This window comes from Cynocephalus volans, chromosome 17 (genome assembly GCF_027409185.1).
Source record: "Cynocephalus volans isolate mCynVol1 chromosome 17, mCynVol1.pri, whole genome shotgun sequence".
In the NCBI taxonomy this organism is placed as follows: domain Eukaryota; kingdom Metazoa; phylum Chordata; class Mammalia; order Dermoptera; family Cynocephalidae; genus Cynocephalus; species Cynocephalus volans.
In genome coordinates, this window is record NC_084476.1 from 27,570,777 (window position 1) to 27,596,740 (window position 25,964).

At 38.1% G+C, this 25,964-nt stretch overlaps 1 protein-coding gene and 1 pseudogene across 2 annotated transcripts in view; both read left to right on the top strand.

Moving 5' to 3' along the window:
- Positions 1 to 25,964, top strand: part of ELP1 (elongator acetyltransferase complex subunit 1) — an 85,779-nt gene that overhangs the window by 11,083 nt on the left and 48,732 nt on the right. For both annotated transcript variants that reach the window (XR_010022129.1, XM_063081756.1), the window contains exons 3-14: positions 652 to 804; positions 2,639 to 2,720; positions 4,240 to 4,320; positions 7,492 to 7,577; positions 12,995 to 13,091; positions 13,435 to 13,525; positions 14,572 to 14,695; positions 15,071 to 15,164; positions 17,536 to 17,766; positions 18,484 to 18,654; positions 21,628 to 21,727; positions 24,193 to 24,375. Coding sequence is in view for 1 of the 2 variants with exons in the window: in XM_063081756.1 (XP_062937826.1) it covers positions 652 to 804; positions 2,639 to 2,720; positions 4,240 to 4,320; positions 7,492 to 7,577; positions 12,995 to 13,091; positions 13,435 to 13,525; positions 14,572 to 14,695; positions 15,071 to 15,164; positions 17,536 to 17,766; positions 18,484 to 18,654; positions 21,628 to 21,727; positions 24,193 to 24,375 (1,493 nt within the window). In the remaining variant the exon portion in view is untranslated. The remainder of the gene's footprint in view (positions 1 to 651; positions 805 to 2,638; positions 2,721 to 4,239; positions 4,321 to 7,491; positions 7,578 to 12,994; positions 13,092 to 13,434; positions 13,526 to 14,571; positions 14,696 to 15,070; positions 15,165 to 17,535; positions 17,767 to 18,483; positions 18,655 to 21,627; positions 21,728 to 24,192; positions 24,376 to 25,964) is intronic.
- LOC134366111 (large ribosomal subunit protein eL43-like) lies at positions 2,801 to 3,082 on the top strand (annotated as a pseudogene).

Below are 25,964 nucleotides of genomic sequence, written 5' to 3' on the forward strand. Positions count from 1 at the left end.
CAGTGGCCGCCTTTTCCACCTCAGCTACTCCGCGCCAGCCGCTGCAGCCACCGCCATCTTGAAAGCCCTCCTAACCTTATATTTTGAATGGACACCCTACTTTTTACCCTTTCTACCATGTAAATACTATGTAAAACAGTGGTTCTCAGCTGGGAAAGCACATGAAAATCACCTGTAGAGCTTTTTAAAAATATGTTTGAGCCCCCAACCCATGTCAACTATATCAGGATCTTCAGTGCTGGATCGTGACTTTGTTTATTTTTAAAAGCTCTTTTGGTTGATTTTGATATCTTTGCTTGATCATATTTTCCTACTAATTTATTTTAGGTGACTACATTCTGAGCCCCTTTTCCCTGTACTATAGAAATCTTAGAAAACCAGTTAGTAGCTTCATGTTTTATTGGACATTTTAAAAGAGACAAGGCTTGTTTTTGTGTTTGTTTAGCAAAAATGTTACATTACCTATTTTCTTGTTAAAGATGACAGAGTTGTAATATTTCTCAAATGAAAGTTTGGATTTTAATCTAGAAAAAAACATTTTTGAAAGCTCTTATAAAATAAGCATTAACAAATATTTTATTTCTGGAAATGTTATGAATTGTTTTGAAAATCAGCTGGGTTAATTTGCTTATGTGTTTGCTTTGGTGAAAGGTGAAAAATGAAATTTCTTTGGTGGCAGAAGGCTTTCTCCCAGAGGATGGAAGTGGCTGCATTGTTGCAGTTCAGGACTTGCTAGATCAAGAGTCTGTGTGTGTGGCCACAGCCTCTGGAGATGTCATACTCTGCAGTCTCAGCACACACCAGGTAAAAATGGAAGAGTCCAGTGAGGAGGAAGTCTCAAGCATCCTCTAACAAGTCACTTGTTTTGTTTGGAACTTTTCACATCAGTAGCCATAATATTTAAGCTTTTGCAAATTAGAGTCTTTATATTATATATTTCCGTATAAAGAAAATTGTTGGTATGGCTTTCCCTATATTTCAGCATTCTTGTAAAACTCAGTTTTATCTCCCGCATTTATTAATCAAAACAATCAGAACGTTTCAAGTGACAACTTTTGAGAAAAATAAAAACTGGCCATTCTCGTGAGATTCTTAGGAGACTCTCATCCTGAATTGTAACCTTTATTTCTCAATTTAGGGAGTCTTTGAAATGTTTATATCTCTTATGTTTTCTGATAATGCTGGTTGGCTCACTTTAGAGTCCCTGAACTAGTTACTAGAGTAACACAGTATCATTACAAGCATATTTTAGACTATCAGTGAGATAGATTTCAACCTATTTCTTCTTTCTCTACTCTAGCATAAGGTTGAGTTTCTAGATTTCTGTTGTGACCTTCTTTTTTTTTTTTTTTTTTTTTTTAAAAGATGACCGGTAAGGGGATCTTAACCCTTGACTTGGTGTCAGCACCATGCTCAGCCAATGAGCGAACCAGCCATCCGTATATGGGATCTGAACCCGGGGCCTTGGTGTTATCAGCACCGCACTCTACCGAGTGAGCCACGGGCCGGCCCTATTGTGACCTTCTTAACAGCAAGAGTTTCAAATTGTAATTGCCTGATATTTTAAAAATCTTCTTAGATTACTCCATTAGCTGTGATCTCTTTAACATCTGTCACAGGACTTAAAATATTACTAATAGTAGGATGTAGGTAGCAGCTTACATTTATTAAATGTTTACAACGTGCCAGGCACTTTTTCAAGTGCTTTTCATGCAGAATTTTATTTATTCTCTTCTGTGACCTTATGATGTAGATTGTTTCCCATTCTTCAGAAGAGGAAATTGAGACACAGGGAGCTTAAGTCACTAGGCTCAGGTTTCACTTATCAGATGGAGTTTGAACCTTGGCAGTCTAAATCTGTCACATTCACTCATAACCATTCCATTTAGTGCAATAATAAACCTTACTCTCATTTCACAGTAAGAAATATCAAAGCCATCGTGAACAACTTAGTATTTCTCTTATTTAAAAAGTATGCTTTTACTTTCAAAACATCTTGTAAAATATTTTTCCTGATCACTGAGCTCCTCCAGTCCATTTATCTCCATTTAATGGTGCTGATCCTGCCCTTTTGTGGCTTCTCAATTGTCTGAAAGAGAGTTCTTGTTTCTTATTCTGCTTTATAAGACCTTTCACTGTTTCTTAAATGTCTTTTTACCCTTATCCTCCTTTCATTCCTATGTATATGTATGCTTTATTCTCTAGTTGCAGCTGATTTTTTGACTGCTCCCTTTATGCCTTTGTGCCTCAACACTGTTTTTCCTTTTACTCTTTCTTTCCTGGCCCTAGTATCACTCTTTGAGACATCTCATAAAAATTTTCCCAGATTTCCTGGGCTATTCATTATTCCTTGCTCTGAGGCCCACTTTACTTCCCAGAGACCTCGGTGATAGCCCTAATCCTCTGCAGAGTCATCTTTTTATCTCCCTGCTGAGGCAGGTCTGGGAAGAATGATAGCTATTCCCAATCACTGTGCCTAATATCATGTCTAGTCCCTTGATATCTATCACTGAAGAAATGTTTGTTGAATAAATTCACACTGGTACGTTTGTTTTTAATTGTTTTGGTTGAGGTTATAGTAAATTTCTACTGAGATGCTGGTATTTTGAATTTCCCTTTTCAATTTTCTCTGTCTCAGCTGGAATGTGTTGGGACTGTAGCCAGTGGTATCTCTGTCATGAGTTGGAGTCCTGACCAGGAGCTGGTGCTTCTTGCCACAGGTAAGCTTGTCACTTGGGCCTAACTGACTTTTATAAAACTTTACTCTTGCTCGCTGGGCTTGGACCTAGTTTGCTGTGACATGACTAAATGCACCACCTTGAAGGTCAGGATCATTGGTAAATATGGGAGCTACTATGGTGCCTCCTTCTAAAAAATGATGAAGATTATTGAAATCAGCCAGCATGCCAAATACACCTCCTCCTTCTGTGGAAAAACCAAGATGAAGAGATGAACTGTGGGGATCTGGCACTCTGGTTCCTGCGTGAAAACAGTAGTTGGTGGTGTCTGGACCTATAGCACCACTTCTACCTTCACAGTAAAGTCTGCCATTAGAAGACTGAAGGAATTGAAAGAGCAGTAGAAGCTCTATCATTTGAGATGTCACTAGCCTATAATAAATGGGTTAATTTATGTAACAAAATTGCCTTGGTTTGTTGTTAATTGTATTAACTAGATGTTCTGATTTGCATTGCATTAATATTACTTTTTTCAAAAGAGACTTGGGAATTGAAATCCTTCTAATTTGTATGGAAAAGCATGTTGAGATGGGTATTGTAATCCAGTCTTTTTTTTTCAGTAGTCAAATGATATGATATGGTGTAAGAATATATACTCTACAGGTTAGATGTGTCTTAGCTTTTTTAAGTCTGTTCTTGCCAGTTTGACTTTTTTGAGATACAGTGGTGCAAACTTTTATTTTTAAATCACAGTTAATATTTAAAAAAAAAATATTTTCTAAAGGTGTGGAATATGCTAAAATATAAAGTAAAGAATATGTATATACATACTGCCTCTCTAAAAAAAAAAAACTTCCTGTAATATCTTACAGGCTTAAATTTTTGGGTGTTTAAGTTTCAAAAAAATTTCTTTGAGTGATAATACCAGTATTATAATGTAGATTGAAAGTGATTTTTTGGTTGTTTTTGTTTTTTTAACTTTTATCTCCTAGTATATTGTTATAAAAAGTTGTTTTATGTAACTTTTTCAGTCTTTGATAATGGGAAATGAAGTCATAAAACCTGGGGAGGGTGCAATGTCAGTAGTATTTATTTTACACTCTTAAGAGCAAGAGTTGCTATATAAACAGATTCTAAAAATCCCTCTTGCATTCCCATATATTTCCTTTAAGTCTCTTTATTCCAAATGAGTCCAGTAAACCAGCACCATTGATGAGGTATGCATTTCAAGAGATATTTTGGAAACTAGGAGTGTTGAAGTTAGTTGAGGAGGGCTCTGTGGACTTTTATATTCAGCTTTATACACATAAATAGCTGAGAATAAGCACCAGGTGACTTAACTAATCAAAGGTTTTTTTCTTTTGGTTTTTCTTTAGTCAAAGTGTTTTAAATGAGTTCTGTCTGCCCTGTTATAACTCCTCAACTCCAGCTCTGTAGTTTACAGTACCATACATAAGGAATGGCAGATTTGTTACATGAAATTTAGCAAAGTTTAATTGAAAAGAAATGAAGAAAAAATTTACATGAAAACAGATTTTGTTTTTGTTTGTACCCCTCTAAGGTCAACAGACCCTGATTATGATGACAAAAGACTTTGAACCAATCATGGAGCAGCAAATCCACCAAGATGATTTTGGTGAAAGTGAGTATAGCTTTATCTGAAACATTTTGTGATTTGGAGTTCCTTCTTATTTTTAATCATTTTCTTGAACACTAATGGGCCACATCATAAGCCCAAAGAACTGTGAAGCATAAACTCTCATTTATTAAATGTCTATTAGCCCAATTCTTTCAGCCCATCCTAAATCTTAAAAGGCATACCTCTACGTGCCTTTCCAGATCTGAGGGTTGGCTTTGTCCAGAAACTGGGCATTAGAAATCTGTACTTAAGGTCACCTAAACAGTGGTTGCCCAAACCTGTAGGAAAGGCTTAGACTGGGGTTTCAGTGAAGGGGATTATACAAGCTAGAATAAGGAGAAAATTTCTGGAGTACAGTTTTGGGGAGGAGAAAACAACGTAGGTGAAGTAGAAGGCTGATTTTTGTTCCTACTGATTAGACCCGAAACTGCATTCTTATAGGAACAATCAGATTGTTTTCTTGCTAAGATCTGGCCAAGGTCATTTGGGTATTGTGGCTATGGTAATGAAGGAGAAGGAAAGTAGAGATGCTTATAGAGTATGAGAAGCTCTAGCCAAATGGAAGACCCCAGGTAGTTGGCCTGATTGAAGACTGGGATGGGGGAGAAGGTATTTCAACCTTTCCTGAGGTCTAACTTCATGCCTTTCTCCACCAATTCTGAGAAATCATTTAAAAAATTGCTACTCATTTATTTATTAAAATTAATTTATTTGTTCAGAAATCATTTTTGAGTAGGTACTATGAGCCCAACAATGTGTTTGATGCTGTGGATAATTAAAAAATGGTTAGGTAGGTGGATTTTCCCTTTAAGAGTCCCATAAGTACTGTAATGACATGATGTGCAGGTATTAGGGTAGTGTAAGGGATGGAAAGGAGTAACTGGAGAGGGAAGGTTTCCCAGGAGAGGCTGAATTGAGCTGAGTCTCAGCTGAATTGGTGTTGGATGGATGAGGGTGAGGGTAGGGGAGTAGTCCAAGCAAATGAATGGGTCCATTCCAAGGGAGGGATGTTTCATGGAAACCTCATGGCTTACTCAGGGAACTGTGAGTAATACAGCATTGCCAGAGTGGCAGGACATGAGTATAGAATGAAATAAATGGGACAGATTTTGATTAAGCTTTTGTGCCATTTTAGGGGATATGGACATTGAGTTATAATTGAGCAGCCATTAAAGGTTTTGATGATGAGAGGTTTAAAAATAATTTTCTAGTAGAAAGATTGCTTTTGATGGTATATTTTCTTTTTCTTTGTGTGTGTGGAGAGGTAAGAGACCAGAGGCAAGGTGATCAGGGAGGTTGCTTTAGGAATCCGGGTAAGAAATGAGGAAGGTGGGTGTAGAGCTAGAAGTGGAAAAACTTGATTGTCAATGAGGATAGGAGTACATTTTTTAGAATTATCTGAGAAACTTTTTTAGAATGTGTGCATAGTCTTCTGCCTTAGGCCAGCTTGAGAAATACCAGTTTAGAAAGTGAAATAAATAGGCATTGGGTATATAAGGTGAGGAAGAAAGAGTTTAGTGGGACCCCAGCCAAAACCTCAGGTGATGGGAATAAAGATGCCAGTAACTGAGAGAGGGAAGTGCTGATTTGTAAGGGACAGGTAGAGAGTTCTGTTTTGGGTTTGTTTGAGGGCCATATGAGATTGCCACACAGAGTAGGCAAATAGAAGGGCTGAAGCTCAGGAGAGGCCAGAGATATGGGATAGGAGTTATTGGTATTTAGGAAAGCCTTCCAATCTTGGGAGCAGGTGAACTTGTTTAGAGAACAGATACGGTGCCAGGAGAGTCTAGGATCCAGGATGGAACTCTGGAGCATCCAGTTTTGAGGACAGTCATGGAGTTAACAGCACGCAGCACACCTTGGGATGGGAAAATGCACTGGGCATGGCTTTTTCCACCAACTTTTTCATAAAAAGCCTAATATGGCAAATCAAGGGAAGGGAGTCCAACTTAGGGTTTTAAGTCTTAGAAATGTTTGTATCCGTACAATAAAAATCATTCTATGGAGTGATGAATATTTTTCTTCTGATCCTGGGGTTGACAGACTTGTTCTGTAAGGTGCTAGATAGTAAATATTTTCAGCTTTACAAGCTATGCAGTCTCTGTTGCAACTACTCAACTCTGCTGTTGTAGTGTGAAAGGTGTTATAGACAAGACTTAAACACAGCTGTTTTCTAATAAAAGTTTATTTCTAAAAGCAGACATGGGCTGTAGTTTGCAGATCCCTTCTGTAACCCCATCACTTATTATCTGATCCCATTAGAAAAGATGTCTTGCCTTGCTTCTTTGTCCTTTACCTATCTGTGGAAACTCACAGATAGAAGCTTGGGGGTTTGTACCAGGAGGCACTGCTATTTATTTGTATACAGCAGCAAGGTGTGTTTTCAGGTACCATAGTGCTTGGATGTAGAGCAGACAGGAAATGGTCATGCTAACTCATACTTTATAGAAATGATAAACAGATCGGCTTCATCAGAACCAACAGCAGGAGGGAAGTATTGGGTCCTGGATTTGGCTGATGCATCCTTATAGTGCCTCTTGCAGATGCATAGCAGCTCCTACCTTCAGGAATAGAAGGGTTGTGTTTTGGCAACTCTGTCCCTATATTTTATGTAAGAGAAGTATTATGATTTAGAAAGAATCCCAGTCAGTCTGGAAGGCAGAAGGCCTGTATTCTAATTTTGGGCTCGGCTGCTAGGGAGGCTCAGTCTCCACATCTACATGGGGGTCCGGATTCAATGATCTACAGCCCTTACCATTCCCAGTGTGGAGGTCGAATACATTTAGTTGATTGAAAACTTACAATAGAATTTTATTCCCAGCTCTTATCTTGGGTTTAATGTTTTGTTATCTGTGAACATGTGAGAATTCTTCATCTTTCTAACTTGTAAGGGGAAGGTAAGATTGCTGACTTGTGTCATCAAGAGAACTTAGAATATGTAAGATGGCAGTAAAGCACTTTCCAGAATAAGGGCATTTCAGATTCTTCAAAATGACTGCTGCCCATAACATGCTACATAGGCTTTTCAAATATTGACTGCTGGTCAAATTATTGAGAGGTTTTAGAGGGCCAAGTAATTGCCAGTGACTAACTTCATGTAGCAGTGAAACTGCTTTGTTTCATTTCATTTAGGTTATTAGTTGTCTTGCATGTTCTCAATCATTTGTTTTCTAGGCAAGTTTATTACTGTTGGATGGGGCAAGAAGGAGACGCAGTTCCATGGATCGGAAGGCAGGCAAGCAGCCTTTCAGGTGCAAATGGTAAGGTTGGTTTGATGGCTAAAGAGCCTTGAGTGGGACAGGTGGAAGTTCTGCCACCCACCTGGAACTCTTAGGTGTCTAGTTAAGAGGCCTATAATGGACAGTTCTCCTCTTTAGTAAGACTGTTTAGAACCCTCAGGAAGTGAGTCATCCTAGAAAGATCCTTTTTTATTTTTTATTGCCAAGTTGCTTTGATTTATTTACAGTGTAGCAAATAATTATAACCAATATTTATCACCCAGTTTAAAAAATAAAGCATCACAAACAGAAATGAAACAGCTCATGTAGACCTTCCTGAAACCCTTCCCCTTCTTCCCCAGAGAGCTGCTGTCCTGCGTTTGCTATTGATCATTCACATGCATGTTTTCATACTTTTCCTACATATGTCTATATTAGATGCTTTTTCTGATTTTTCCTTCCTTTTGGATTAGAAAATTCTAAAGACCATGTAATGATGTCTTGATGACTTAAGGTAGTACTTTTTAATCTTCTTATAAGGAGAGCCCCTGAAGGCAGAACAGTTGTGAACACAAGGGGAGCATGCAAACGTGAGGAGTGCATACTCTTGGGGCATCTGGGAAAGTAGCTATCACATTAAGTTTTTTAAAATTCTTACATTTTATCTTAAATTTTACAATACAAATATTTTAAAAAATGTTAATTTAAAATATTCCACTGACTAAAATTAATGCCCCAGGAAGATGTGCCATGTTTATCCTCTTGCGTTACTGCTAACTACCTGCAGGGGTAGCATATATCTCTGTTAGAAAGGTACAGATTAGTTTATCATCATGACATTTAGTAGCTGTGAGAACTTGGCAAGTTTCTTAACATTTCTGAGGTTCAGTATTACTGTCTGTAAAGTGTACATAATGCTTCCTTACAAGGGTTGAGATTTGGAGGTAATAATATACGTAAAACAGCTACCACTGCATCAGCACAAGGAAGACACTCAAATGGTAATTTGCTGCTCTTATTTTAGTGGGTAAATAACTTTTGAAACTTTTTTTAAAAAGCAGCATAATGTTTTTTTTTTTTTTTTTTTTTTTAAAATTTCAAGACAGCTGGGTTGTGAGTAAAATATTCATGGTGGGTCTAATATGACATTAAGAAAACTGCTGATCTATTAGAATCAGTAAAGGATTATTAGAGGACAGAAAGATGGGAGTAAGTATTCCCAGACACAACCTTGCTTCCTTGGGGTGATCTTCTACTGTTGTCTAACTTTGGACAACTGGTTTTTATATCCCCCTGGTTTTTAAGTAATTTTATTACAAAAAGACTAAAATGTACGTAGGAGGGAAGGAACTTGGCCAAGTAAATAGTTTTTGCACATTTGTATATTCTTTCTTGCTCTAAGCAACAAGTAAATATGCTACAACTTTCTAAGACCATATAGTTTAGATTTAATACTTGTTGTGACATGGGCGAACATTATAAACATGTGAAGTGAAAGAAGCCAGTCACAAAAGAACACATATTGTATAATCCCACAGACTACCTGAAACTGGGTAATTTATAAATAAATGAAATTTATTTCTTACAGTTTGGAGGCTGGGAAGCCCAAGGTCCAGGGAACACATCTGGTGAGGGCCTTCTTGTTGGTGGGAACTTTATACAGCAACACAGAGTATCACATGGTGAGAATGGGCTGAGCAAGATATCTAACCTCACTTGCTGTCCTTTTAAAGCCATTAGAACCACACCCCTTACTCTGTGAATGGTTCAGTCTATTCACAAGGGCACAGTCCTCACAGTCTAATCACCTCTTAAAGGTCCTGCCTTTCCAATATCATAATTGGATTTCCCTCTCTCTTAACACCGTTACAATGGAGATTAAGTTTCCAACACATGAACTTTTGTGGGATATAGTAGACCCATAGCACCCATTTATATGAAATGCCCAGACAAATCTATAGAGACAGAAAGTAGATTGGTGGTTGCCTAGGACTTTGGGGGTGGAGGGAGGAGTGACTGCTAATGGATATGGGGTTTCTTTTTGGAATGATGGAAATGTTCAAAATGTAGATTATGGTGATGGTAATACAACTCTGTAAATACACCTAACAAACATTGAATTGTATACTTCAAATGGATGAACCTTATGATAAATTATATCCCAATACAGGTGTTAAAAAATAGTACTTTAAGGAAATCTGCAGTAATATTCAAAGTTAAACAGTTTTCCATACTCAAGTAAATTCTGGAGAAGACATGTTACTCCTAGTATCTGCTACAGTGAGAGTTGTTTAGTATTGCTAAAATTAAGTTTTATTAGTGATGTGATGTAAAATGATTCAAGTAATAAGACCCCCCCCCCCCACATTCTAATGTATTGTCCAGTAGTCTACTCTAGCTTTTGTTCATGAACTTTTTGTAAAAGCTCTTTAGGGCCTTGTCTTGGTTTGAATGTTCAGAGCTATGCTTCAGAAAATAAAAGAAAAATCCATGGATTAGTCAGATGTGAGTGTTCATGTGAATGGTTTGGTTTTTAAGTTGTATTGTTCAGTTCTCAGCTTATTCCCTTCCTGGGCTTTCCTAGTGCCGAGTAATGCTGATTTAGGACATTGCGTTTGTGTTGTTTTCCTACTCTCTTAGACTATCATTCACTCATTACAAAGCATTTATTGAGTGACCTATACTGTGTCAGTTTCTGTTTAAGTCACTGGGTATATATGGCAGGGAACAAAACCCCTACCCTCAATAGAGCACACATTCTTTTGGAGGGGACAGCCATTAAAATAATGTACAATATGCTGGAATTGAAAAATGCTGTGGAGGAAAATGAGGCAGGGTAAGGAGTGCCAGATAAATAGCAGGTGGGGTGGTTAGGGATGGCCACACTGAGAAGGTGCTGTTTGACTGTGGACCTGAAGGAAATGAGGGAGTGAGCAATAGGAATATCTGGGGAGGAGGATTCTATGCAGAGGGAACAGCCAGTGCTCAAGACCATGAAGTAGCATTTGTTCTTGGTGTTCAAGGAACAGACAGGAGGCCAGTGTGGCAGTATGACTTTGGGGAAGAGGAGAATGGTAGGATTTGAGGTCAGAAAAATGATCAGGGTGGGCACGTGTATTAGTCTGTTTCTGTTGCTTATAATAGAATACCTGAAACTGGATAATTTATGAAGAAATACAATTAATTTCTTTCTTTTTTGGAGGCTGGGAAGTCCAAGGTCCAGGGAGCACATATGGTGAGGGCCTTCTTATAGTGACACAGGGTGTTATGTGGAGAGAGTGGACTGAGCAAGAGAGCTAACATTCTCACTCACTCTCCTTATAAAGCCATCAGAACCATGCCTATTCCTCAATGAATGGGTCAATCCATTCATGAGTACGCAGTCTTCACAATCTAATCGCCTTTTAAAGGCCCCACCTTTCAAATACCATAATAGGATTTCCCACCCTCTTAACACTATCATATTGGTGGTCAAGTTTTCAGTACATGAACTTTTTGGGGACACATCTGCCCAATAGCAGTGTGCTTGTAGCCTGATGTTATTACTTTTGCTTTTACTCCAATTGACATAGGAAACCGTTGGAGGGTTTGAGCAGAGTAACAAGGTCTGATTTATGTTTTTTTTTTTCTTGTTACATATTTTTCATTTTTTAATTTTTAATTTTTTATTATACATACCTGTGGGGGACAACATTGATTTTCAATAACTGTGTACAGTGTGTGGTGGTTAGATCAGTATAGTTAGCTTATTCATCATTACAATAACGCAATCATTCTTTGTGTCCATTGACCAATTCCTCGTTAGGCCCCATCCCTCTCCCCCTCCCCTCCCCTCTTTCACCTCTAGTTTTCTAAAAGTTCAATGTATTACTGTGATTGTTGTTTCTTTCTTTCTTTCTGATTCTCTGTCTCTCTTTATTGTTCATTTGTTTATTTATGGATTCAGCTCCCAGTTATGAGTGAGAACATGCAGTATTTCTTTTTCTGTACCTGGGTTGTTTTACTTAGGATAATTTTCTCCAGGCTCATCCATGTTGTTGCAAATGGCAGAATTTCATTCTTTTTTATGGCTGAGTAATATTCCATTGTGTATATATACACAATTTCCTTATCCAGTCATCCATTGATGGACATTTAAGTTGGTTCCATTGCCTAGCCATTGTAAATTGAGCTGAAATAAACATGGGAGTGCAGGTGTGCCTTTGACCTGATGTTTTCCAATCCTCTCGATATATCCCCAGGAGTGGGATTGCTGGATCAGATGGAAATTCTATCTGTGGTGTTCTCCGTAACAGTTGTACTAATTTACAGTCCCACCAACAGTGCAGGCACTGATTTATGTTTTTAATGGATCACTCTAGCTGTTAAATGAACTGAGGGGAATATGAGTGAATGGCTGAAAGCTCTTTCAGTAATCTGTGTGTGGACTAGGGAGAGAGTAGAGAGGTGGTAAGTGGTTTGACTCAGGATACATTTTGAAGGTAGAGCTATAGGACTTATTGATATAGATCACATGTGGGTGTGAGAGAGAGGAATTGAGCATCACAACAAGGTTTGGGCCTGGACAAATGGAAGCATCAGTTTACATTGTGTAGAAATTTTCTTGAGCTGTACTTCTAGAATAGATGTATCAGTAAGACCCTGCTTTCTATTTACATTTTCTGTCCTTAATTATTTCTAGCTACAATCCATATAACATACTTCAGTACTTAACCCTTCACTAGAGGAAGTTTATGTTCTATACCATAGGACAGTTTGAGAATAAATCTTGTTAGGCTACCTGCATATTCCTTATTGTGCAGACTCTAGTACTAGTAGCATTCTGACTTGGGCTGTCACTAGAACATGATGCTGAGTGCTCCGGTGGTTGTCTCCCACCCTAGACAGTTGGCTGCTGTCTTCAAGGCCTTCAGGATTGAGATCAAGTGGCACTAGAGACTAGAGAAGAAATTCGTCTCATACTCTGAATGCAGAACTCTTCTCTCTTTTCATCATTGTTTGCTGCTACCTTTACCACCTCTGTAGCTCTTCCTATCCACTTTCCTCTCGCCTTCTTAACTCTTCTGTGCCCTGTTGTGAAGCTTAGTAAGTAAATAAACAAAACTCTATCCTGCTATATTTAGACAAAAAGAACATTTATTTTCTTATCATTACCTGATAGGTTCCTTAGCTCGTTATATTTAATATTGAGATCTATAGCTCTTTTCCTCTGTTGCTATGCTTAGAGGCCACTTTTTTTTTTTTTAATTCCCAAAGAAAGAATTTTTTGTTTTAAGTTCTTTTCTCTTTTTTTTGATGATTTTTTGGTCTAAGCGCTTTTCTAGAAGGGTTCCTGAAGACACTCTTTTTTTAGATAGCTTAAACCTCATATAAAAGACTTGTATTTAATGGCCCGAGGCTTATTTGATTCTGGGCCATTTAAGGTCCCCAGTGATATTTGTCTTTCTTCCTCTCTTTAGCACGAATCTGCTTTGCCCTGGGATGATCATAGACCACAAGTTACCTGGCGTGGGGATGGACAGTTTTTTGCTTTGAGTGTTGTTTGCCCAGAAACAGGTATGAAAATAAATTGCAAATAAATAACAAAAAAGTTTATCTTATTAAACTTCAGTAAAGTTTTTTTCCCTTTGCTTTGAGTGAGGTATTAATTACACATATAAGGTAAAAGTGTGCTGCTTTAGATGTTAAATGAGTTTAGAGTCAAGAATTGGAAGAGCCCTGTGAGGCCATCTGGTCCAGTCTCCCAGCTAGTACATACAGATTTTTAACAAGATTAATCTGATTGGCTCTGTAAGACCATGACAGTTTTTATGTATGAGGAAGGTGTTGGAAAGTTCTGACTTGACAACAGTTATCATAATGTTTTAAGAGTGTTTGTTTGCCTCCACCTACTACACAGGGGCTCGGAAGTTCAGAGTGTGGAACCGAGAATTTGCTTTACAGTCAACCAGTGAGCCTGTGGCAGGACTGGGACCAGCCCTGGCTTGGAAGTGAGTGGGAGAAGAAACCTTGATACTTCTTTTTCAGAGAAATTCTTGGAACCAGGGTAGGGGTGTTCATACCCATTGAATATAGGTGTTTGTATAATGCAGAAGGATATTTATTCTTCATTTGGATAAAAGCCTATATCTGTCTTTTTTTTTTTTGTAAGTTCTCTGAAGTTTGAATTCAACTTGAATTGTAGATTCTGGGCTTCTTCACGTATCTCATTATTCCAAGGCTCCACACGTTTTGCATTCCTTAAATTCTTAAAAGGTTATGGTTATAGGCAGGGCCTACAGGAAGCCACTCTGTAGAACAAAATGGTGCTTAGAAGGGAAGTCCAGTCTACAAGGCTCTTTGGGGCAAATGGTGCTTTTGTGAAAACTATGAAAAGAGCTTTCTTCCTCTGCACAAACTCCCACAGTAAAAGATCTGCTTAACAAGGAACATGCGGGCTGGATTCAGGCCACCTCCTTCCACTCACCTCTTTGGCTCAGTACCCTTGTGCAGGTTGCAACCTGCCTGTCCCCCACCAGTATTTGGGTGGCATTAAATGATATGAGCAAGAGAAATATATTTAAATTAAAATTCTAGAGACAGATATGAGTAAATTGAGGCAATTGAGATGTTTTTAGTAGATGGAGAAGTCTTAAATCACACCTGCCTGAGCACAGAATATTTGTTGAAGTTATATGATCAAAGAAGAAATAGGTTATGATTTTTAGAGCCTTGTACTTGGAATGTTTTAGATAATTTATTGTTTTTCTTAAAAGTCATCCAAGTACAATTTAAAACTATAAAGCTTTGTAGACAAATAGAGCCTTTATACAAATTCAGAAATGACACTCTTTGCTCTGGGCAGGTGTAGTCCCACACTAGTGTGACCTGTTTGCCTAGACAGAAGTGACACATGGGATTTAAAACTTCCTTGGGATGATGATTTTTAAAAATTTATTTTTGCTGGAAAAAAAAAAAAACTTGTTCAAATTTCACCTTGTTCTTAAGCCAGCTGGATGAACTTTTGGATGATTTAACACTCTGAGTTTGCTTTAAGACCCTCAGGCAGTTTGATTGCATCTACACAAGATAAACCCAACCAGCAGGATGTTGTGTTTTTTGAAAAAAATGGACTTCTTCATGGACAATTTACACTTCCTTTCCTCAAAGATGAGGTTAAGGTAGGTGCCTGAGTTGTTCAGTTGTTTTGTCCTCAAATTTAGAGGACTTTGCATAGCTATGGAGGAAGTTGATATGGGTGTGTAAATAGAAGCTCTAGAGTAGATAATAATAAAAATGGTGGCTTCTTATAGCTGATTTTTTTTTTAATAAAAGAAATTGTTTTTCCAAAGTGATTTTGCAAAAAGAGAAGTCCTTTACATGTAATGACTATTTCACAGAATTGTTTAATGACTCTGTAGGTTAGTAGTTAACAACTAGATATCAGCTCAAATAATGGGATTAATTTGTTTTGTCAGAGCAGGGAATTCAGCTATTGTAGATTTTGAAGTAAATGCATGGCTAAAGGCCAATGACAGGTCTTTTTTCCCTACTAGGTAAATGACTTGCTCTGGAATGCAGATTCCTCTGTGCTTGCAGTTTGGCTAGAAGACCTTCAGAGGGAAGAAAATTCTGCTCTGCAAACCTATGGTAAAACAGCTGTGGAAGTTCAGCCTTATTCTCCATAAAATGTAGTTGAAAGTAGAAGGGTGTGAGATTTCCTTCATCCCTTCAACTTAGTCCCTTAGTGGAATCGGAGAAGCTGAAATGGGTGTATGGAAATGGGGGAGTGGTTGGGTTTTAATTATTTATGGATTTCAGTCATGTGTCAGTCAGGGTTCTCTAGAGAAACAGAATAAATAGGAGATATATGTGTATATGAGGGGTCTTCAAAAAATTCATGGAAAGATTTGTTTTATCTTTTAATTCCATTTTTTCATGAGCTTTCTGAAGTACTCTTGTATATTTATATGGAGAGAGAGGGGCAAGGAAGAGAGTCAGGGAAGGGATGGAGAGAGGGAGAGAAAGAGTGCAAGAGAGTTGTGAATGGATTTAAGGAATTGGCTCATGTGCTTGTTATGGGATGGCAAGTTTGAAATTTGTCTGCTAGCTGGCAGCCTGGGAATTCAGGTAACTGATGTTGCAGTTTTGAGTCTGAAATCTGCAGGGCAGGCTGGCAGGCTGGAAACTCCAGCAGGATTTCTGTGTTACATTCTTGAGGCTGAATTCCTTCTGTGGGAAATGTCAGTTTTTGCTTTATAGGCCTTCAGCTCATTACCCACACTATGGAGGGTAATCTGCTTTACTTAGTCTACTGATTGTAAATGTTAATCACATCTACAAAATACCTTCGCAGCATCATCTAGACTAGTGTTTGACCAGACAACTGGGCACCATAGCCTGGCCAAGTTGATAGATAAAATTAACCATCGCAAGTCATCAGTGCTTTCTGTTCTTGGATGGTATTTTCTGTATTACTGCAGAAGATCAAAGCACTAACCAAAGAATACTGTGGAAGTGAAAGAGGATTTAGATTAGCTTTAAGTAAGAATCTTTTCTAAAGCTTTTAAAATAGATAAATGTGTATTTAAAAATTAAACAGTATTTGAAAGTGTTAGAAAATAAAGATGAGGAAAAAAAAAATCCATAGTTCTACCACTAAGTAATAATCTTTTAAATTTTTTTGTCTTCTAGATTTATTTGTATATTTCTCAGGATAGCTATGATCTCTTTTGTTAAAAAAATATAGATATGATGCATGCAGTTTTGTAGCTTGCTTTAAACACTGTATCACAAGTATATTTCCAGTTTGTTTGTATATCTGCATCATTTAAAATTTCTGTATAATATTCTTTTGTGCCAGTTTATTAAACCTCATGCTGTTAGACATTTAAAGTCTTGTAGTTTCTCATTATTGTAAACAGCAATGCACTGGACATTTTTTCCATAAATCTTTTTACTTTCTTTTCTTTTCTGTCATCATACCCTAAGTGGCTATCAAACTCTTTAATCAGTAGAACCTATTTTAACTGAAATGTTATTAGAAACTATTCATTCATTCATGCATTCAACACGACAGTTCTCAACCGTGGTTGCACCTTTAGAAAAAAGTAGTGATATCCGGCCTTCATATCAGTGTTGGATTCAGTGTGTAGGAATGGGAATTGCACATCGGTATTTAACTTAAACTCCCAAGTGATTTTAACATACAACCACAGTTAGAATCATTGATTAACCAGCGTGTCAAGGGATGGTACTATGATATGCTCCGGGTAAAAATACTGCTCAAGAACAGACCCGGCATCTGTGCTCAGGGAGCATGAGCATGTGGTTTCACTTAACAACTCCCAGCTGCACAGAAGTATTAGAATAGCATGTTAGAGAACTAGGTTGTATTTGTTGTGATCACTAAGTTAAGAATTAGTGAGCAGGGAAATTAAGAAAATAAATTCCTTAATATAACTAAGATCTTAATTTACATGTACCACCTGTTTAATAAAGATTGGTTTGGGTATGATTAGGTCTTCTTCTTTTAGTAGATGCTGGAAAGGATAATTGCATGCTAATCTCCCATAATGCCAGATAGCCTTGGACATAATTGCATGCAAAGACCCTGGAAGGAAATAAGCATCTTAAGCCTAATGCAACATAGTGATACTAGTTCTGGATCTTAGATTGAGTGTTTTAATACAATCTGATTGCCGAATATCTTCTTCCTAAGTCTTCATGAAAAAAACTCACTAAAATACTGCCTTGTCCTAGTATCCTTTCATCATGATCATTAAGTCTGAAGGTAGAGGTGAAAATAAACATGTATTTCTGACCTTATTGATGCTTGACATTTTATCTCCATGGAAAGCTACCTTTTAACAATTATTGTTGTTATATTATTATTTTAATGAAGAGGCTGAGTAAGAAGGGTCATTTGAAAAAGAAAAGATTGTCCCTGTCCCCCTCTAGCAAGTGCTATGAAATGTAGTCCCCTAGCATCTAAAAGCCTTACTTTCATTTTCCCTTGCAGTTCAGCTCTGGACTGTTGGAAACTATCACTGGTATCTCAAGCAAAGTCTTTCCTTTGACACCTGTGGGAAGAGCAGGATTGTGGCTCTGATGTGGGACCCGGTGATCCCATACCGGCTGCATGTTCTCTGTCAGGGCTGGCATTACCTCTGCTATGACTGGCACTGGACAACTGACCGGAGCGCAGGAGATAATTCAAGTGACTTGGCAAATGTGGCTGTTATTGATGGAAGTAAGCTGCTGGAAAGTGTGTCCATGTGCCTGCAACGGGTCCTAAGCCTGGGGCTTGCAGATGTGGTGGTTTGACCAGAACAATGAGGAATCTTTGTTTGGGTTGTTTGGTTTATTTTTACCTATTTATTGTTTTGTTTTTGATGGGATGGGAATGCCCTTAGGTTGGGTATATACTTTCCTGAGAACCATAGTCCCTCTTTCCACCCCAGTTCCCTGTTGTACTATATCCATGGCTTTCACACATTTACTTGTCTGGCCTTTGAAGACTTAGAAAATTTTGACCCTGGATAGAGAGGAAGACAACGGTAGAGTCGTGTGGCTTGTCTGTTTGCCCTGACGCAGATTACACTGACCCTTGCACCACTCCACTTGTGTTGCTTTGTTGCTGAGTATGTACCTCTCCAGTACGTTCAGTTCAAGCTAGAACTCTGACCGTTTGCCCTTTTTGCCTTACTTCCTGGCACCTGAAACTTCCAAGTCCAGAGATGGACTACAATAGATCTGGAGGTGACATAGCCAGATATAAGCAGAGTCCATGACACTCCCCCCCCACCCTTTTTAACCCATGAAAAAAATATCAAAAATTATTCTTAGGAATTGCTGTATGTTTTCTATACCATTATTACAACTTAGAGGTGCTGTAATGTTCATAGGCCTTCTTTTACTAATTCAGTATCCATATGTCTCATCCTTTTCTTTTTTTCTTCATGTGCAGACAAGGTATTAGTGACAGTCTTCCGGCAGACTGTGGTTCCACCTCCCATGTGCACCTACCGACTGTTGCTCCCACACCCTGTGAATCAAGTCATGTTTTCTGCACACCCAAAAAAGAGTAATGACCTCGCTGTCCTAGATGCCAGTAACCAGATTTCTGTTTATAAATGTGGTATGTTACAAAACTTAACAAGATGTTCCAAATTAAGTCCCTCCTACTTCTACAGAAAAGCAAATTATAATTTGGTGTTGCCTTAGCTCTAGTGTTTCTAAAAATTTTGAAGTCCGTAATTGATTTCATTATCATTATTTAATTGGTTTTTGGGTTTTGTTTTTTTAAAATCTTACTCTGGCTTATAAAAGCACTTCCTTTTGTCTTACTGAACTTGAAGAGTCCTTTACTTAAGAATAACATTCAACCCTGGAAAATAACAAAGTATCTTATTACATATATGGTAGGTTTTACTATTTTCATTAGCTTTGCATATATTTTCAGTTGCTTTCATGTCCCTCCTAGGAACTTTTCTTCTTTTATAGATGAGGGAACACAGTGCCAGAGGATTTGCAATTTGCTTGAGCAAGAATGGACAAGCACCTCGACACAGGTGTTCTAGCTCCTAATCTAGTTTTCCTTCCACAGTCCCATTGCTGTCAGTTCCTTTTCACTTTCCTGATGTACTGGAGAACCTGAAAGTTGTTTTTATTTGTGAGTTCTCTGGTCATGTCATAAATTATACTGGCATATAGCAGTGGTAGCCTTGTTATCAAATATCTTTTGAATTCTCAGTTAGAAAAAGCCTAATAGCTGCCGAGCATAATCAAAATTAATTAATTTATATTGGAATTCTCTACTTTTATATCAGCTTTTCTGTTAAATCAATAGCCTACTGTTTACATGAATCCTATTTGGATATATCACCAGTTTCTCTGATTTTAGTTTCACTTGTGAAATGCCATTATAGTCGTCCTTAAACTTTTTTTAAATAGCTTTTTATAAAATAATACTAATGTGTTCATTGTCAAGGCAAATCAGAAAAAGCAGAAATTAACTGCTTTTCAGAGAAGATTTTCTCTCAGCCAGTCATACCAAAAGTAAGCAAATGTTTATCTCTGCTGTGTTTGGGTTATCTTAGTGCTGGTTTTGTGAGATTAAAAAGAATCAGATGTAGAGTAAGCTTTTGTGGTACTTACCATATGATACTAATAAGTTTATATATTACTTTTCAATGTATGGGATGTCTTTTCCTATGTTAACTTTTTAAAAAGATAGCTTTATGTCATTCATCTATTTAAAGTGTACAATTCAATGGTTTATATATATGTATATATATATTTTCACAGAGTTATGCATCTATCACTACAATCAATTTTAGAATATTTTTATCTCCCCAAAATGAAACCCTGTACTACCTTACATTCATTTTACTTGATACCTTTAATTTCTTGTGATGAGATAGGGCAAGTTGAAAGCTCCATTTTTGGAAGATTGCTTGGCATCAGAATGTGGAGTTAGCCATGGGTCGGGGGACACCTGGAGGCAGAGCTACCAGTTAGGAGAAGCTGTTGAAGAGTGGCTAGGCAGGACATAGGGAGAGCTTGAGCCAGGGGAGTGTCTGTAGAAATGGAAAGAAGAGAAAGATGATACAAATCCAGTAGCTAAAAGCCTCTGAGAAGTTAAGAGGAACATTGTGGAGAATTTGGATTTAACAGAATATGGAAAAAGGTTATGGGAGTCCTTAGAGTATAGTTTTTAGAGATTAGCATCTCAAATGTGGAGCAGTTCAGATGATGGCCCTGGTGTGGGCAGCTCAAGTGAACTTGAAGTTGGTGAAAACAGCAGTGGGCACCTGTGGATGCGAATGGTAAGAGGACAGGTGTGTGAGATGCTGAAGAGTGCTGGTGTACAAATGGCTGACAGCAGCTTCCAGCTTGTCCAGGGAATCAAGAAAATGTTGAAGAATAATACATTTTATTGAGATCAGAAAGAATGAAAAGAGGAAAGATTGAGGTTGATGTCAAAGTCAGAATATTCTAGTTTGAGATTTCAGAGTGGAACCAGAGTACTGGTTAGGGCTCAGTGCCTAAGCTGAAGAGAAAAGAGCCCTCTTTGGAAATGAACAATTTGGAGGAAAGTGGTAGACATTTGAGTGGTGTGGAGACAAATTAGTTGCCAAAATTTTCACAAATGGCTTTGGATGTGTCCTGAGTATCACTCCTTTTTTTCCCCTCAATGTTTATTGATCGTTTATCATGTGCCAGGCTTTTTTCTAATCCTTGCTTTTGTGGAGTTTATGTTCTGGTTGAGGGACAAAGATAGTAAAGAAGAAATATAACCTTGGTAAATGGTAAATGCAGTAGAGGAAAATGAAGCAAGTTGGGGTATGGGAAGATCTCAGGGATAAGGGCCTGCTGGGGGAAGGTGGCTTTTGTAATTAGGGCGATCAGGGAAGGCCTCTCTGTGAAGGTGGCCTGGTGAGAATCAGAGCGGGAGCCATGCAAACCTCCAGGGTAAGAGCATTCCAAGCAGAGTAAAGAGTAGCTGAAAAGCTGCCTGTTGTGTTTAGGAGGGAGCCAAGAGTCCGGTGTGGCTGCAGCAGACCGAATGAGGGGAGAGTGGTGGGCAGGACCATGGAGCTTGCAGGGAACAGCTGTTTCAGGGCCCTGAAGGCTTTTACTCTGAGTGAGATAAGAAGCCACTAGAGGGCTTGGAACAGAGGAGTGGGGTGTGCTGGCTGAATGTTTTAAAGGATTTTACTGGCTGCTGTATAGTGAATAAACTGGATTAAGAGTGAAAAGAGAATGTCTTAAGCAAGTGGTTTGGACTCAGAGGATGCAAGCTTATTGAGAGATGGTTGTAGGTCAGTGGAGGACATAGCACTGGGGTAAGAGTGTAGCCCCGACACATGGTCTTGCTGAGGTGTGGCCTTTATCAGTGAAGACTGTGACTGATGTGGTATTAAGGGAAAAGTAAGTTTTGGTTAAGCCTGAAAGGTAAGCAGAAATTTAAGAAAGAAGCTGAAAAGTGATTATTTTCTCGATTGCTTTATTTGCCATCTAGAACTTGTTAATTACATGTCCCTATCCCCTTAGTATTAGGAAAAATATTTATAGTTTACAATTATATTATTTGCATTTTTTTTTCTAGGTGATAGTCCAAGTACAGACCCCACGGTGAAACTGGGAGCTGTGGGTGGAAATGGATTTAAAGTTTCCCTTAGAACACCTCATCTGGAAAAGAGATACAAGTAGGTTCTTAATTATCTTCAACCTCTGTGAATGGAATCAGCCAGCATTTAGTCCTAAATTCAGCCAACTATTGTTATTCTGTACCTGTTGCTGAGTGGAACACGAAGTAGATACAACATGTAGGCCTTGGTTTTTAGCCTGGTTGGAGAAAGCCAGTCACTTTGTTTATCTGAATGCCATATATTCTGGTGGGTGGCAAGGGAGCATGAATCATAAGCTGGATTAGAACCCACTCTCCGCAAGAGCCTTTGGTTTTCCAGGGAAAAATCACATGGGAAAGGTGGAGATGAAAATGAGAAGGCAGAGTTGCATTCTCTTATGTAAATACAGATGTATAGGTTGTTAACATGGACAACCTAATGCAGCCTCTGTCTTTGCCGCATTCCAGACTCCAGAACTTTTGGGTGCTGTTTTGAGGCTCCCTGGTTGGAAATCAGAATGCATTTTCCCATTGAAACAGTATTATCAACGATTGAGTGTAATGAATACCTTGGGTATACTGTAGGCATTTGCAGAATGACCCAGGAGCCAAATTAATGCCATTTCTGTGAGAAAATGTTTTTTAAAAGTACCATTTATTGAGTGCTTACAGCTAAGAAAACAAATTGTAGAGGTTAGGTAACTTCCCTAAGGTCATGCACCCAGTAACTAGAGAATCCAGGATTTGATTCTGTTCTGTTTGATAAGTCCATGTTCTTAGTTACAGAACTACTCTGCTTCCTGGGAGCATTTATTTCTAAATTAACAGAGATTATTAAATGAGTACAACAAATAACAGAATTTGATAAATAAAATGGGCCAGTTAGCTCAGTTGGTTAGAGCATGGTGTTGATAGCACCAAGGTCCAGAGTTCAATCCCTGTCAGCTGCCAAAAATTGAAAATAAATAAATGAAATGTTTCTTAAATATATGTGATATATTTGGTAAGTATATATAAATATTCAACCTGTGTATGGTTTGAGGGTTGCCTGTATAATGCTTAGTAATTTTTAAAGAACATTTATGTGCATCTTTTCATTTCACAGACTTGAAGCCACTAGAGGACAGAGATGTAAGGCAAATTAAAAAGTGTGAGGCAGGTTAGAATATAATTTCCTTTTTAAAAAATTGAGAGAAGGGTAATTTCAAGTCATTCAGAGAAGATTTCAGGAAGGACATGAATACTCATCTTGATCTTTGAGGAAGGGATAGGTTTGTGATTGGCAAAGAAGGACTGGGAACATTGGGTTTGGTGGGGAGGACGGTGTTGGTGAAAACCAGAGGTGGGGATTATCCTGCATAGAGAGAACATGCTGGACTAAATGCAGTGGAGAGACTGAGTCCGGGGAGAGCTGGTTGAGTAGGAAGATCAGGCTAGTAACCAGCTTCAGTGGAAGGTGAGGATTTGCCTCTTGATCTAAAAGGCACGAAGTAACCATAATGGGTTCCTAAGTGAGGTGGCAAAAACAGTGTGCTGTGCTGGTGTATTAATGGCCCGTATTAAGGCATTAGAAGCATGGAAACCACCTCAAGCCAATTAGTCATTTTGATGTGAGACCCAAATGTAAGGGTACTTTAAAAAGTTCATGGAAAGATTTGTGTTATCTTTCAATTCTATTTTTCTATTAACTTTTTGAAGTGCTCTGGTATCTGTTGGAGTCTGGTTTTTTTTTTTTTAAAAGATGACCGGTAGGGGGAACGTAACCCTTGACTTGGTGTTGTCAGCACCACGCTCACCCAGTGAGCACACCGGCCATCCCTACATGGGATCCAAACCCGTGGCCTCGGCGCTCCCAGCGCCACACTCTCCAGAGTGAGCCACAGGCCGGCCCTGGAGTCTGGTTTGAATGCTGGTAAATGGTGGCAATGGAAAGGCTCTGGGGTTTTTTAGTGTAGGTGCTGGGGCAGGTATTTTTCTTTTGCAGTCAGTTTTCTTTCTTTTTTTTTTTTTTTTTTTGTCGTTTTTTGTGACCGGCACTCAGCCAGTGAGTGCACCGGTCATTCCTATATAGGATCCGAACCCGCGGCGGGAGCGTCACCGCGCTCCCAGCGCCGCACTCTACCGAGTGCGCCACGGGCTCGGCCCTGCAGTCAGTTTTCTGAAGTGTTCTTTTCACATCTAAAGATCTCAAGGTTTAAGAAACTTAGTTTAATTACTTATTTATTATTTATTTATATTTGGCTTGGCTTGTTGGTATGGGAATCTGAACCCATAACCTTGGTGTTATAAGGCTGCACTCTAATTAGCTGAGCTAACTAGCTAGCCCAAGAAATTTAATTTAAAATAAACATAAAAGCATATTCTTAAGCCAGACAAACATTATTTTTGGATATTCTAGTATTTTGTATTATCTCAGGTTTTGTCCTTCCAGAATAATTAGGAGTTGACTGTATACAAGGTAGTTTATTCTTCCTTCATTCAGAAAAATCTCAGTGATTTTAAAGTTTTATTCTCATCTTGGATATTCTTCAATATTTAAAACAGAATTCAATTTGAGACTAGCAAAGATCAAGAAGTAAACTCACTGAAGCTCGGCCTTCTCACCTGGATTGAAGAGGACATCTTCCTGGCCATAAGCCACAGTCAGTCCAGCCCACGGTCCCTCATTCACCATCTGACTGTGACCCCTTCCGAGATGGATGAGGAACAAGGACAGCTCAATGTCAGGTATTGCAGTACTTCCCTGTATTCCACATGTTAAATAAGCAAATGGAGTTGTGCTCTTGTCTTTTATGAGGATACAACTTTTTTTTGGCTTCTAGTGAGCAAAGTTGAGGAGCAGTAGTTTTCTTGTTAGACACACTTAGCAAGAGGGTTAAGTTTAGTTTTGAGTCATGTCAAAATAATAGACCAAAAATATATCAAGAAGTGAAAAATAGGACAAACAACAATAGATGAGCAAAACATTTTGAGGATGTGTTAAATATTTTAATCCAGCATGTACCAACATTCCTACAGAGTAATTGTTAGATCTTACCATTGATTTTAATAACTGTCAAGGTTAATTAGGGGGGTTAATTCTCATGGACTAATGCAGTGGAAAGAAATTTTATATATACAGGTTGAGCATCCCTAATCTGAAAATCCAAAATGCTCCAAAGTCTGAAGTTTTTGACCTACGACATGATGCTCAAAGGAACATTTTGGATTTGGGATTTTTGGATTAGGGATACTGAACTGATTAAGTATCTGAGAATATTCCAAAATCTGAAAAAATCCAAAATCTGAAACACTTCTGATTTCAAGCATTTCAGATAAGGGATACACAACCTGTGTGTATGTGTGTGTGTGTATACTTCAAAATGCTTCTTCTGGCCTCTGCTATATATCCTGTTTGGCACTTGACTACGTTTGCCCCTAGAAAGTCTCCTTTATTTTTCTTTGCTGAAATTTCACTGTTCCCTGGACCTGAGTTTTGTTTTGATTCCTGACTGCATCTTTATCATGAAACAGATTTCAGTTAATGGATGTTCCTCTCTGCAATGCAAGTCCTGATGTGCAGTAGATAGCATTTTCTGGCTAGCTCCCAGAAATCCTCAGATTTCTAATATCAAGACTTGGTAATTTAGACATATGTTGATGTTAATCCCCAGATTTATTTGTAATTAAAACCCCAGTGGTTAGATTTATATTCCTGACTGCATCTTTATCATGAAACAGATTTCAGTTAATGGATGTTCCTCTCTGCAATGCAAGTCCTGATGTGCAGTAGATAGCATTTTCTGGCTAGCTCCCAGAAATCCTCAGATTTCTAATATCAAGACTTGGTAACTTAGACATATGCTGATGTTAATCCCCAGATTTATTTGTAATTAAAACCCCAGTGGTTAGATTTATATTCTGAGAACTCTTTTTGCAAAGTTAGGAACCTTTCCTTATTTTATGTATAAAACATATTTTAATACAGTCATTTGCTCCTACTCTTAGACTCAAAATGCTTCATGATATTTTGAATAAGCTTTTTGTGAATATGTCTAGATGTTGAATATGCTTTAGATATATGCAAAGTTAACCAGGATCTTTTTGAAAAGCAGAGCAATGTACATTAGAAATGGCTAAATTATGCCCAAGTTTCTACTTCTCCAAATCTGAAATTCTTTATCGTTAGCTTGTAGAAGGAAGAGCTAGATACAGTCTTCTCATTTGCTGTAAAGGAAATGAGAAGTCATTTATAATATATTTCTATTGCTTTGACTTTTGTTACTCAAGAAAGACTATTTCGTTCATACAAAACATTAATATCTGAGTAATATAAA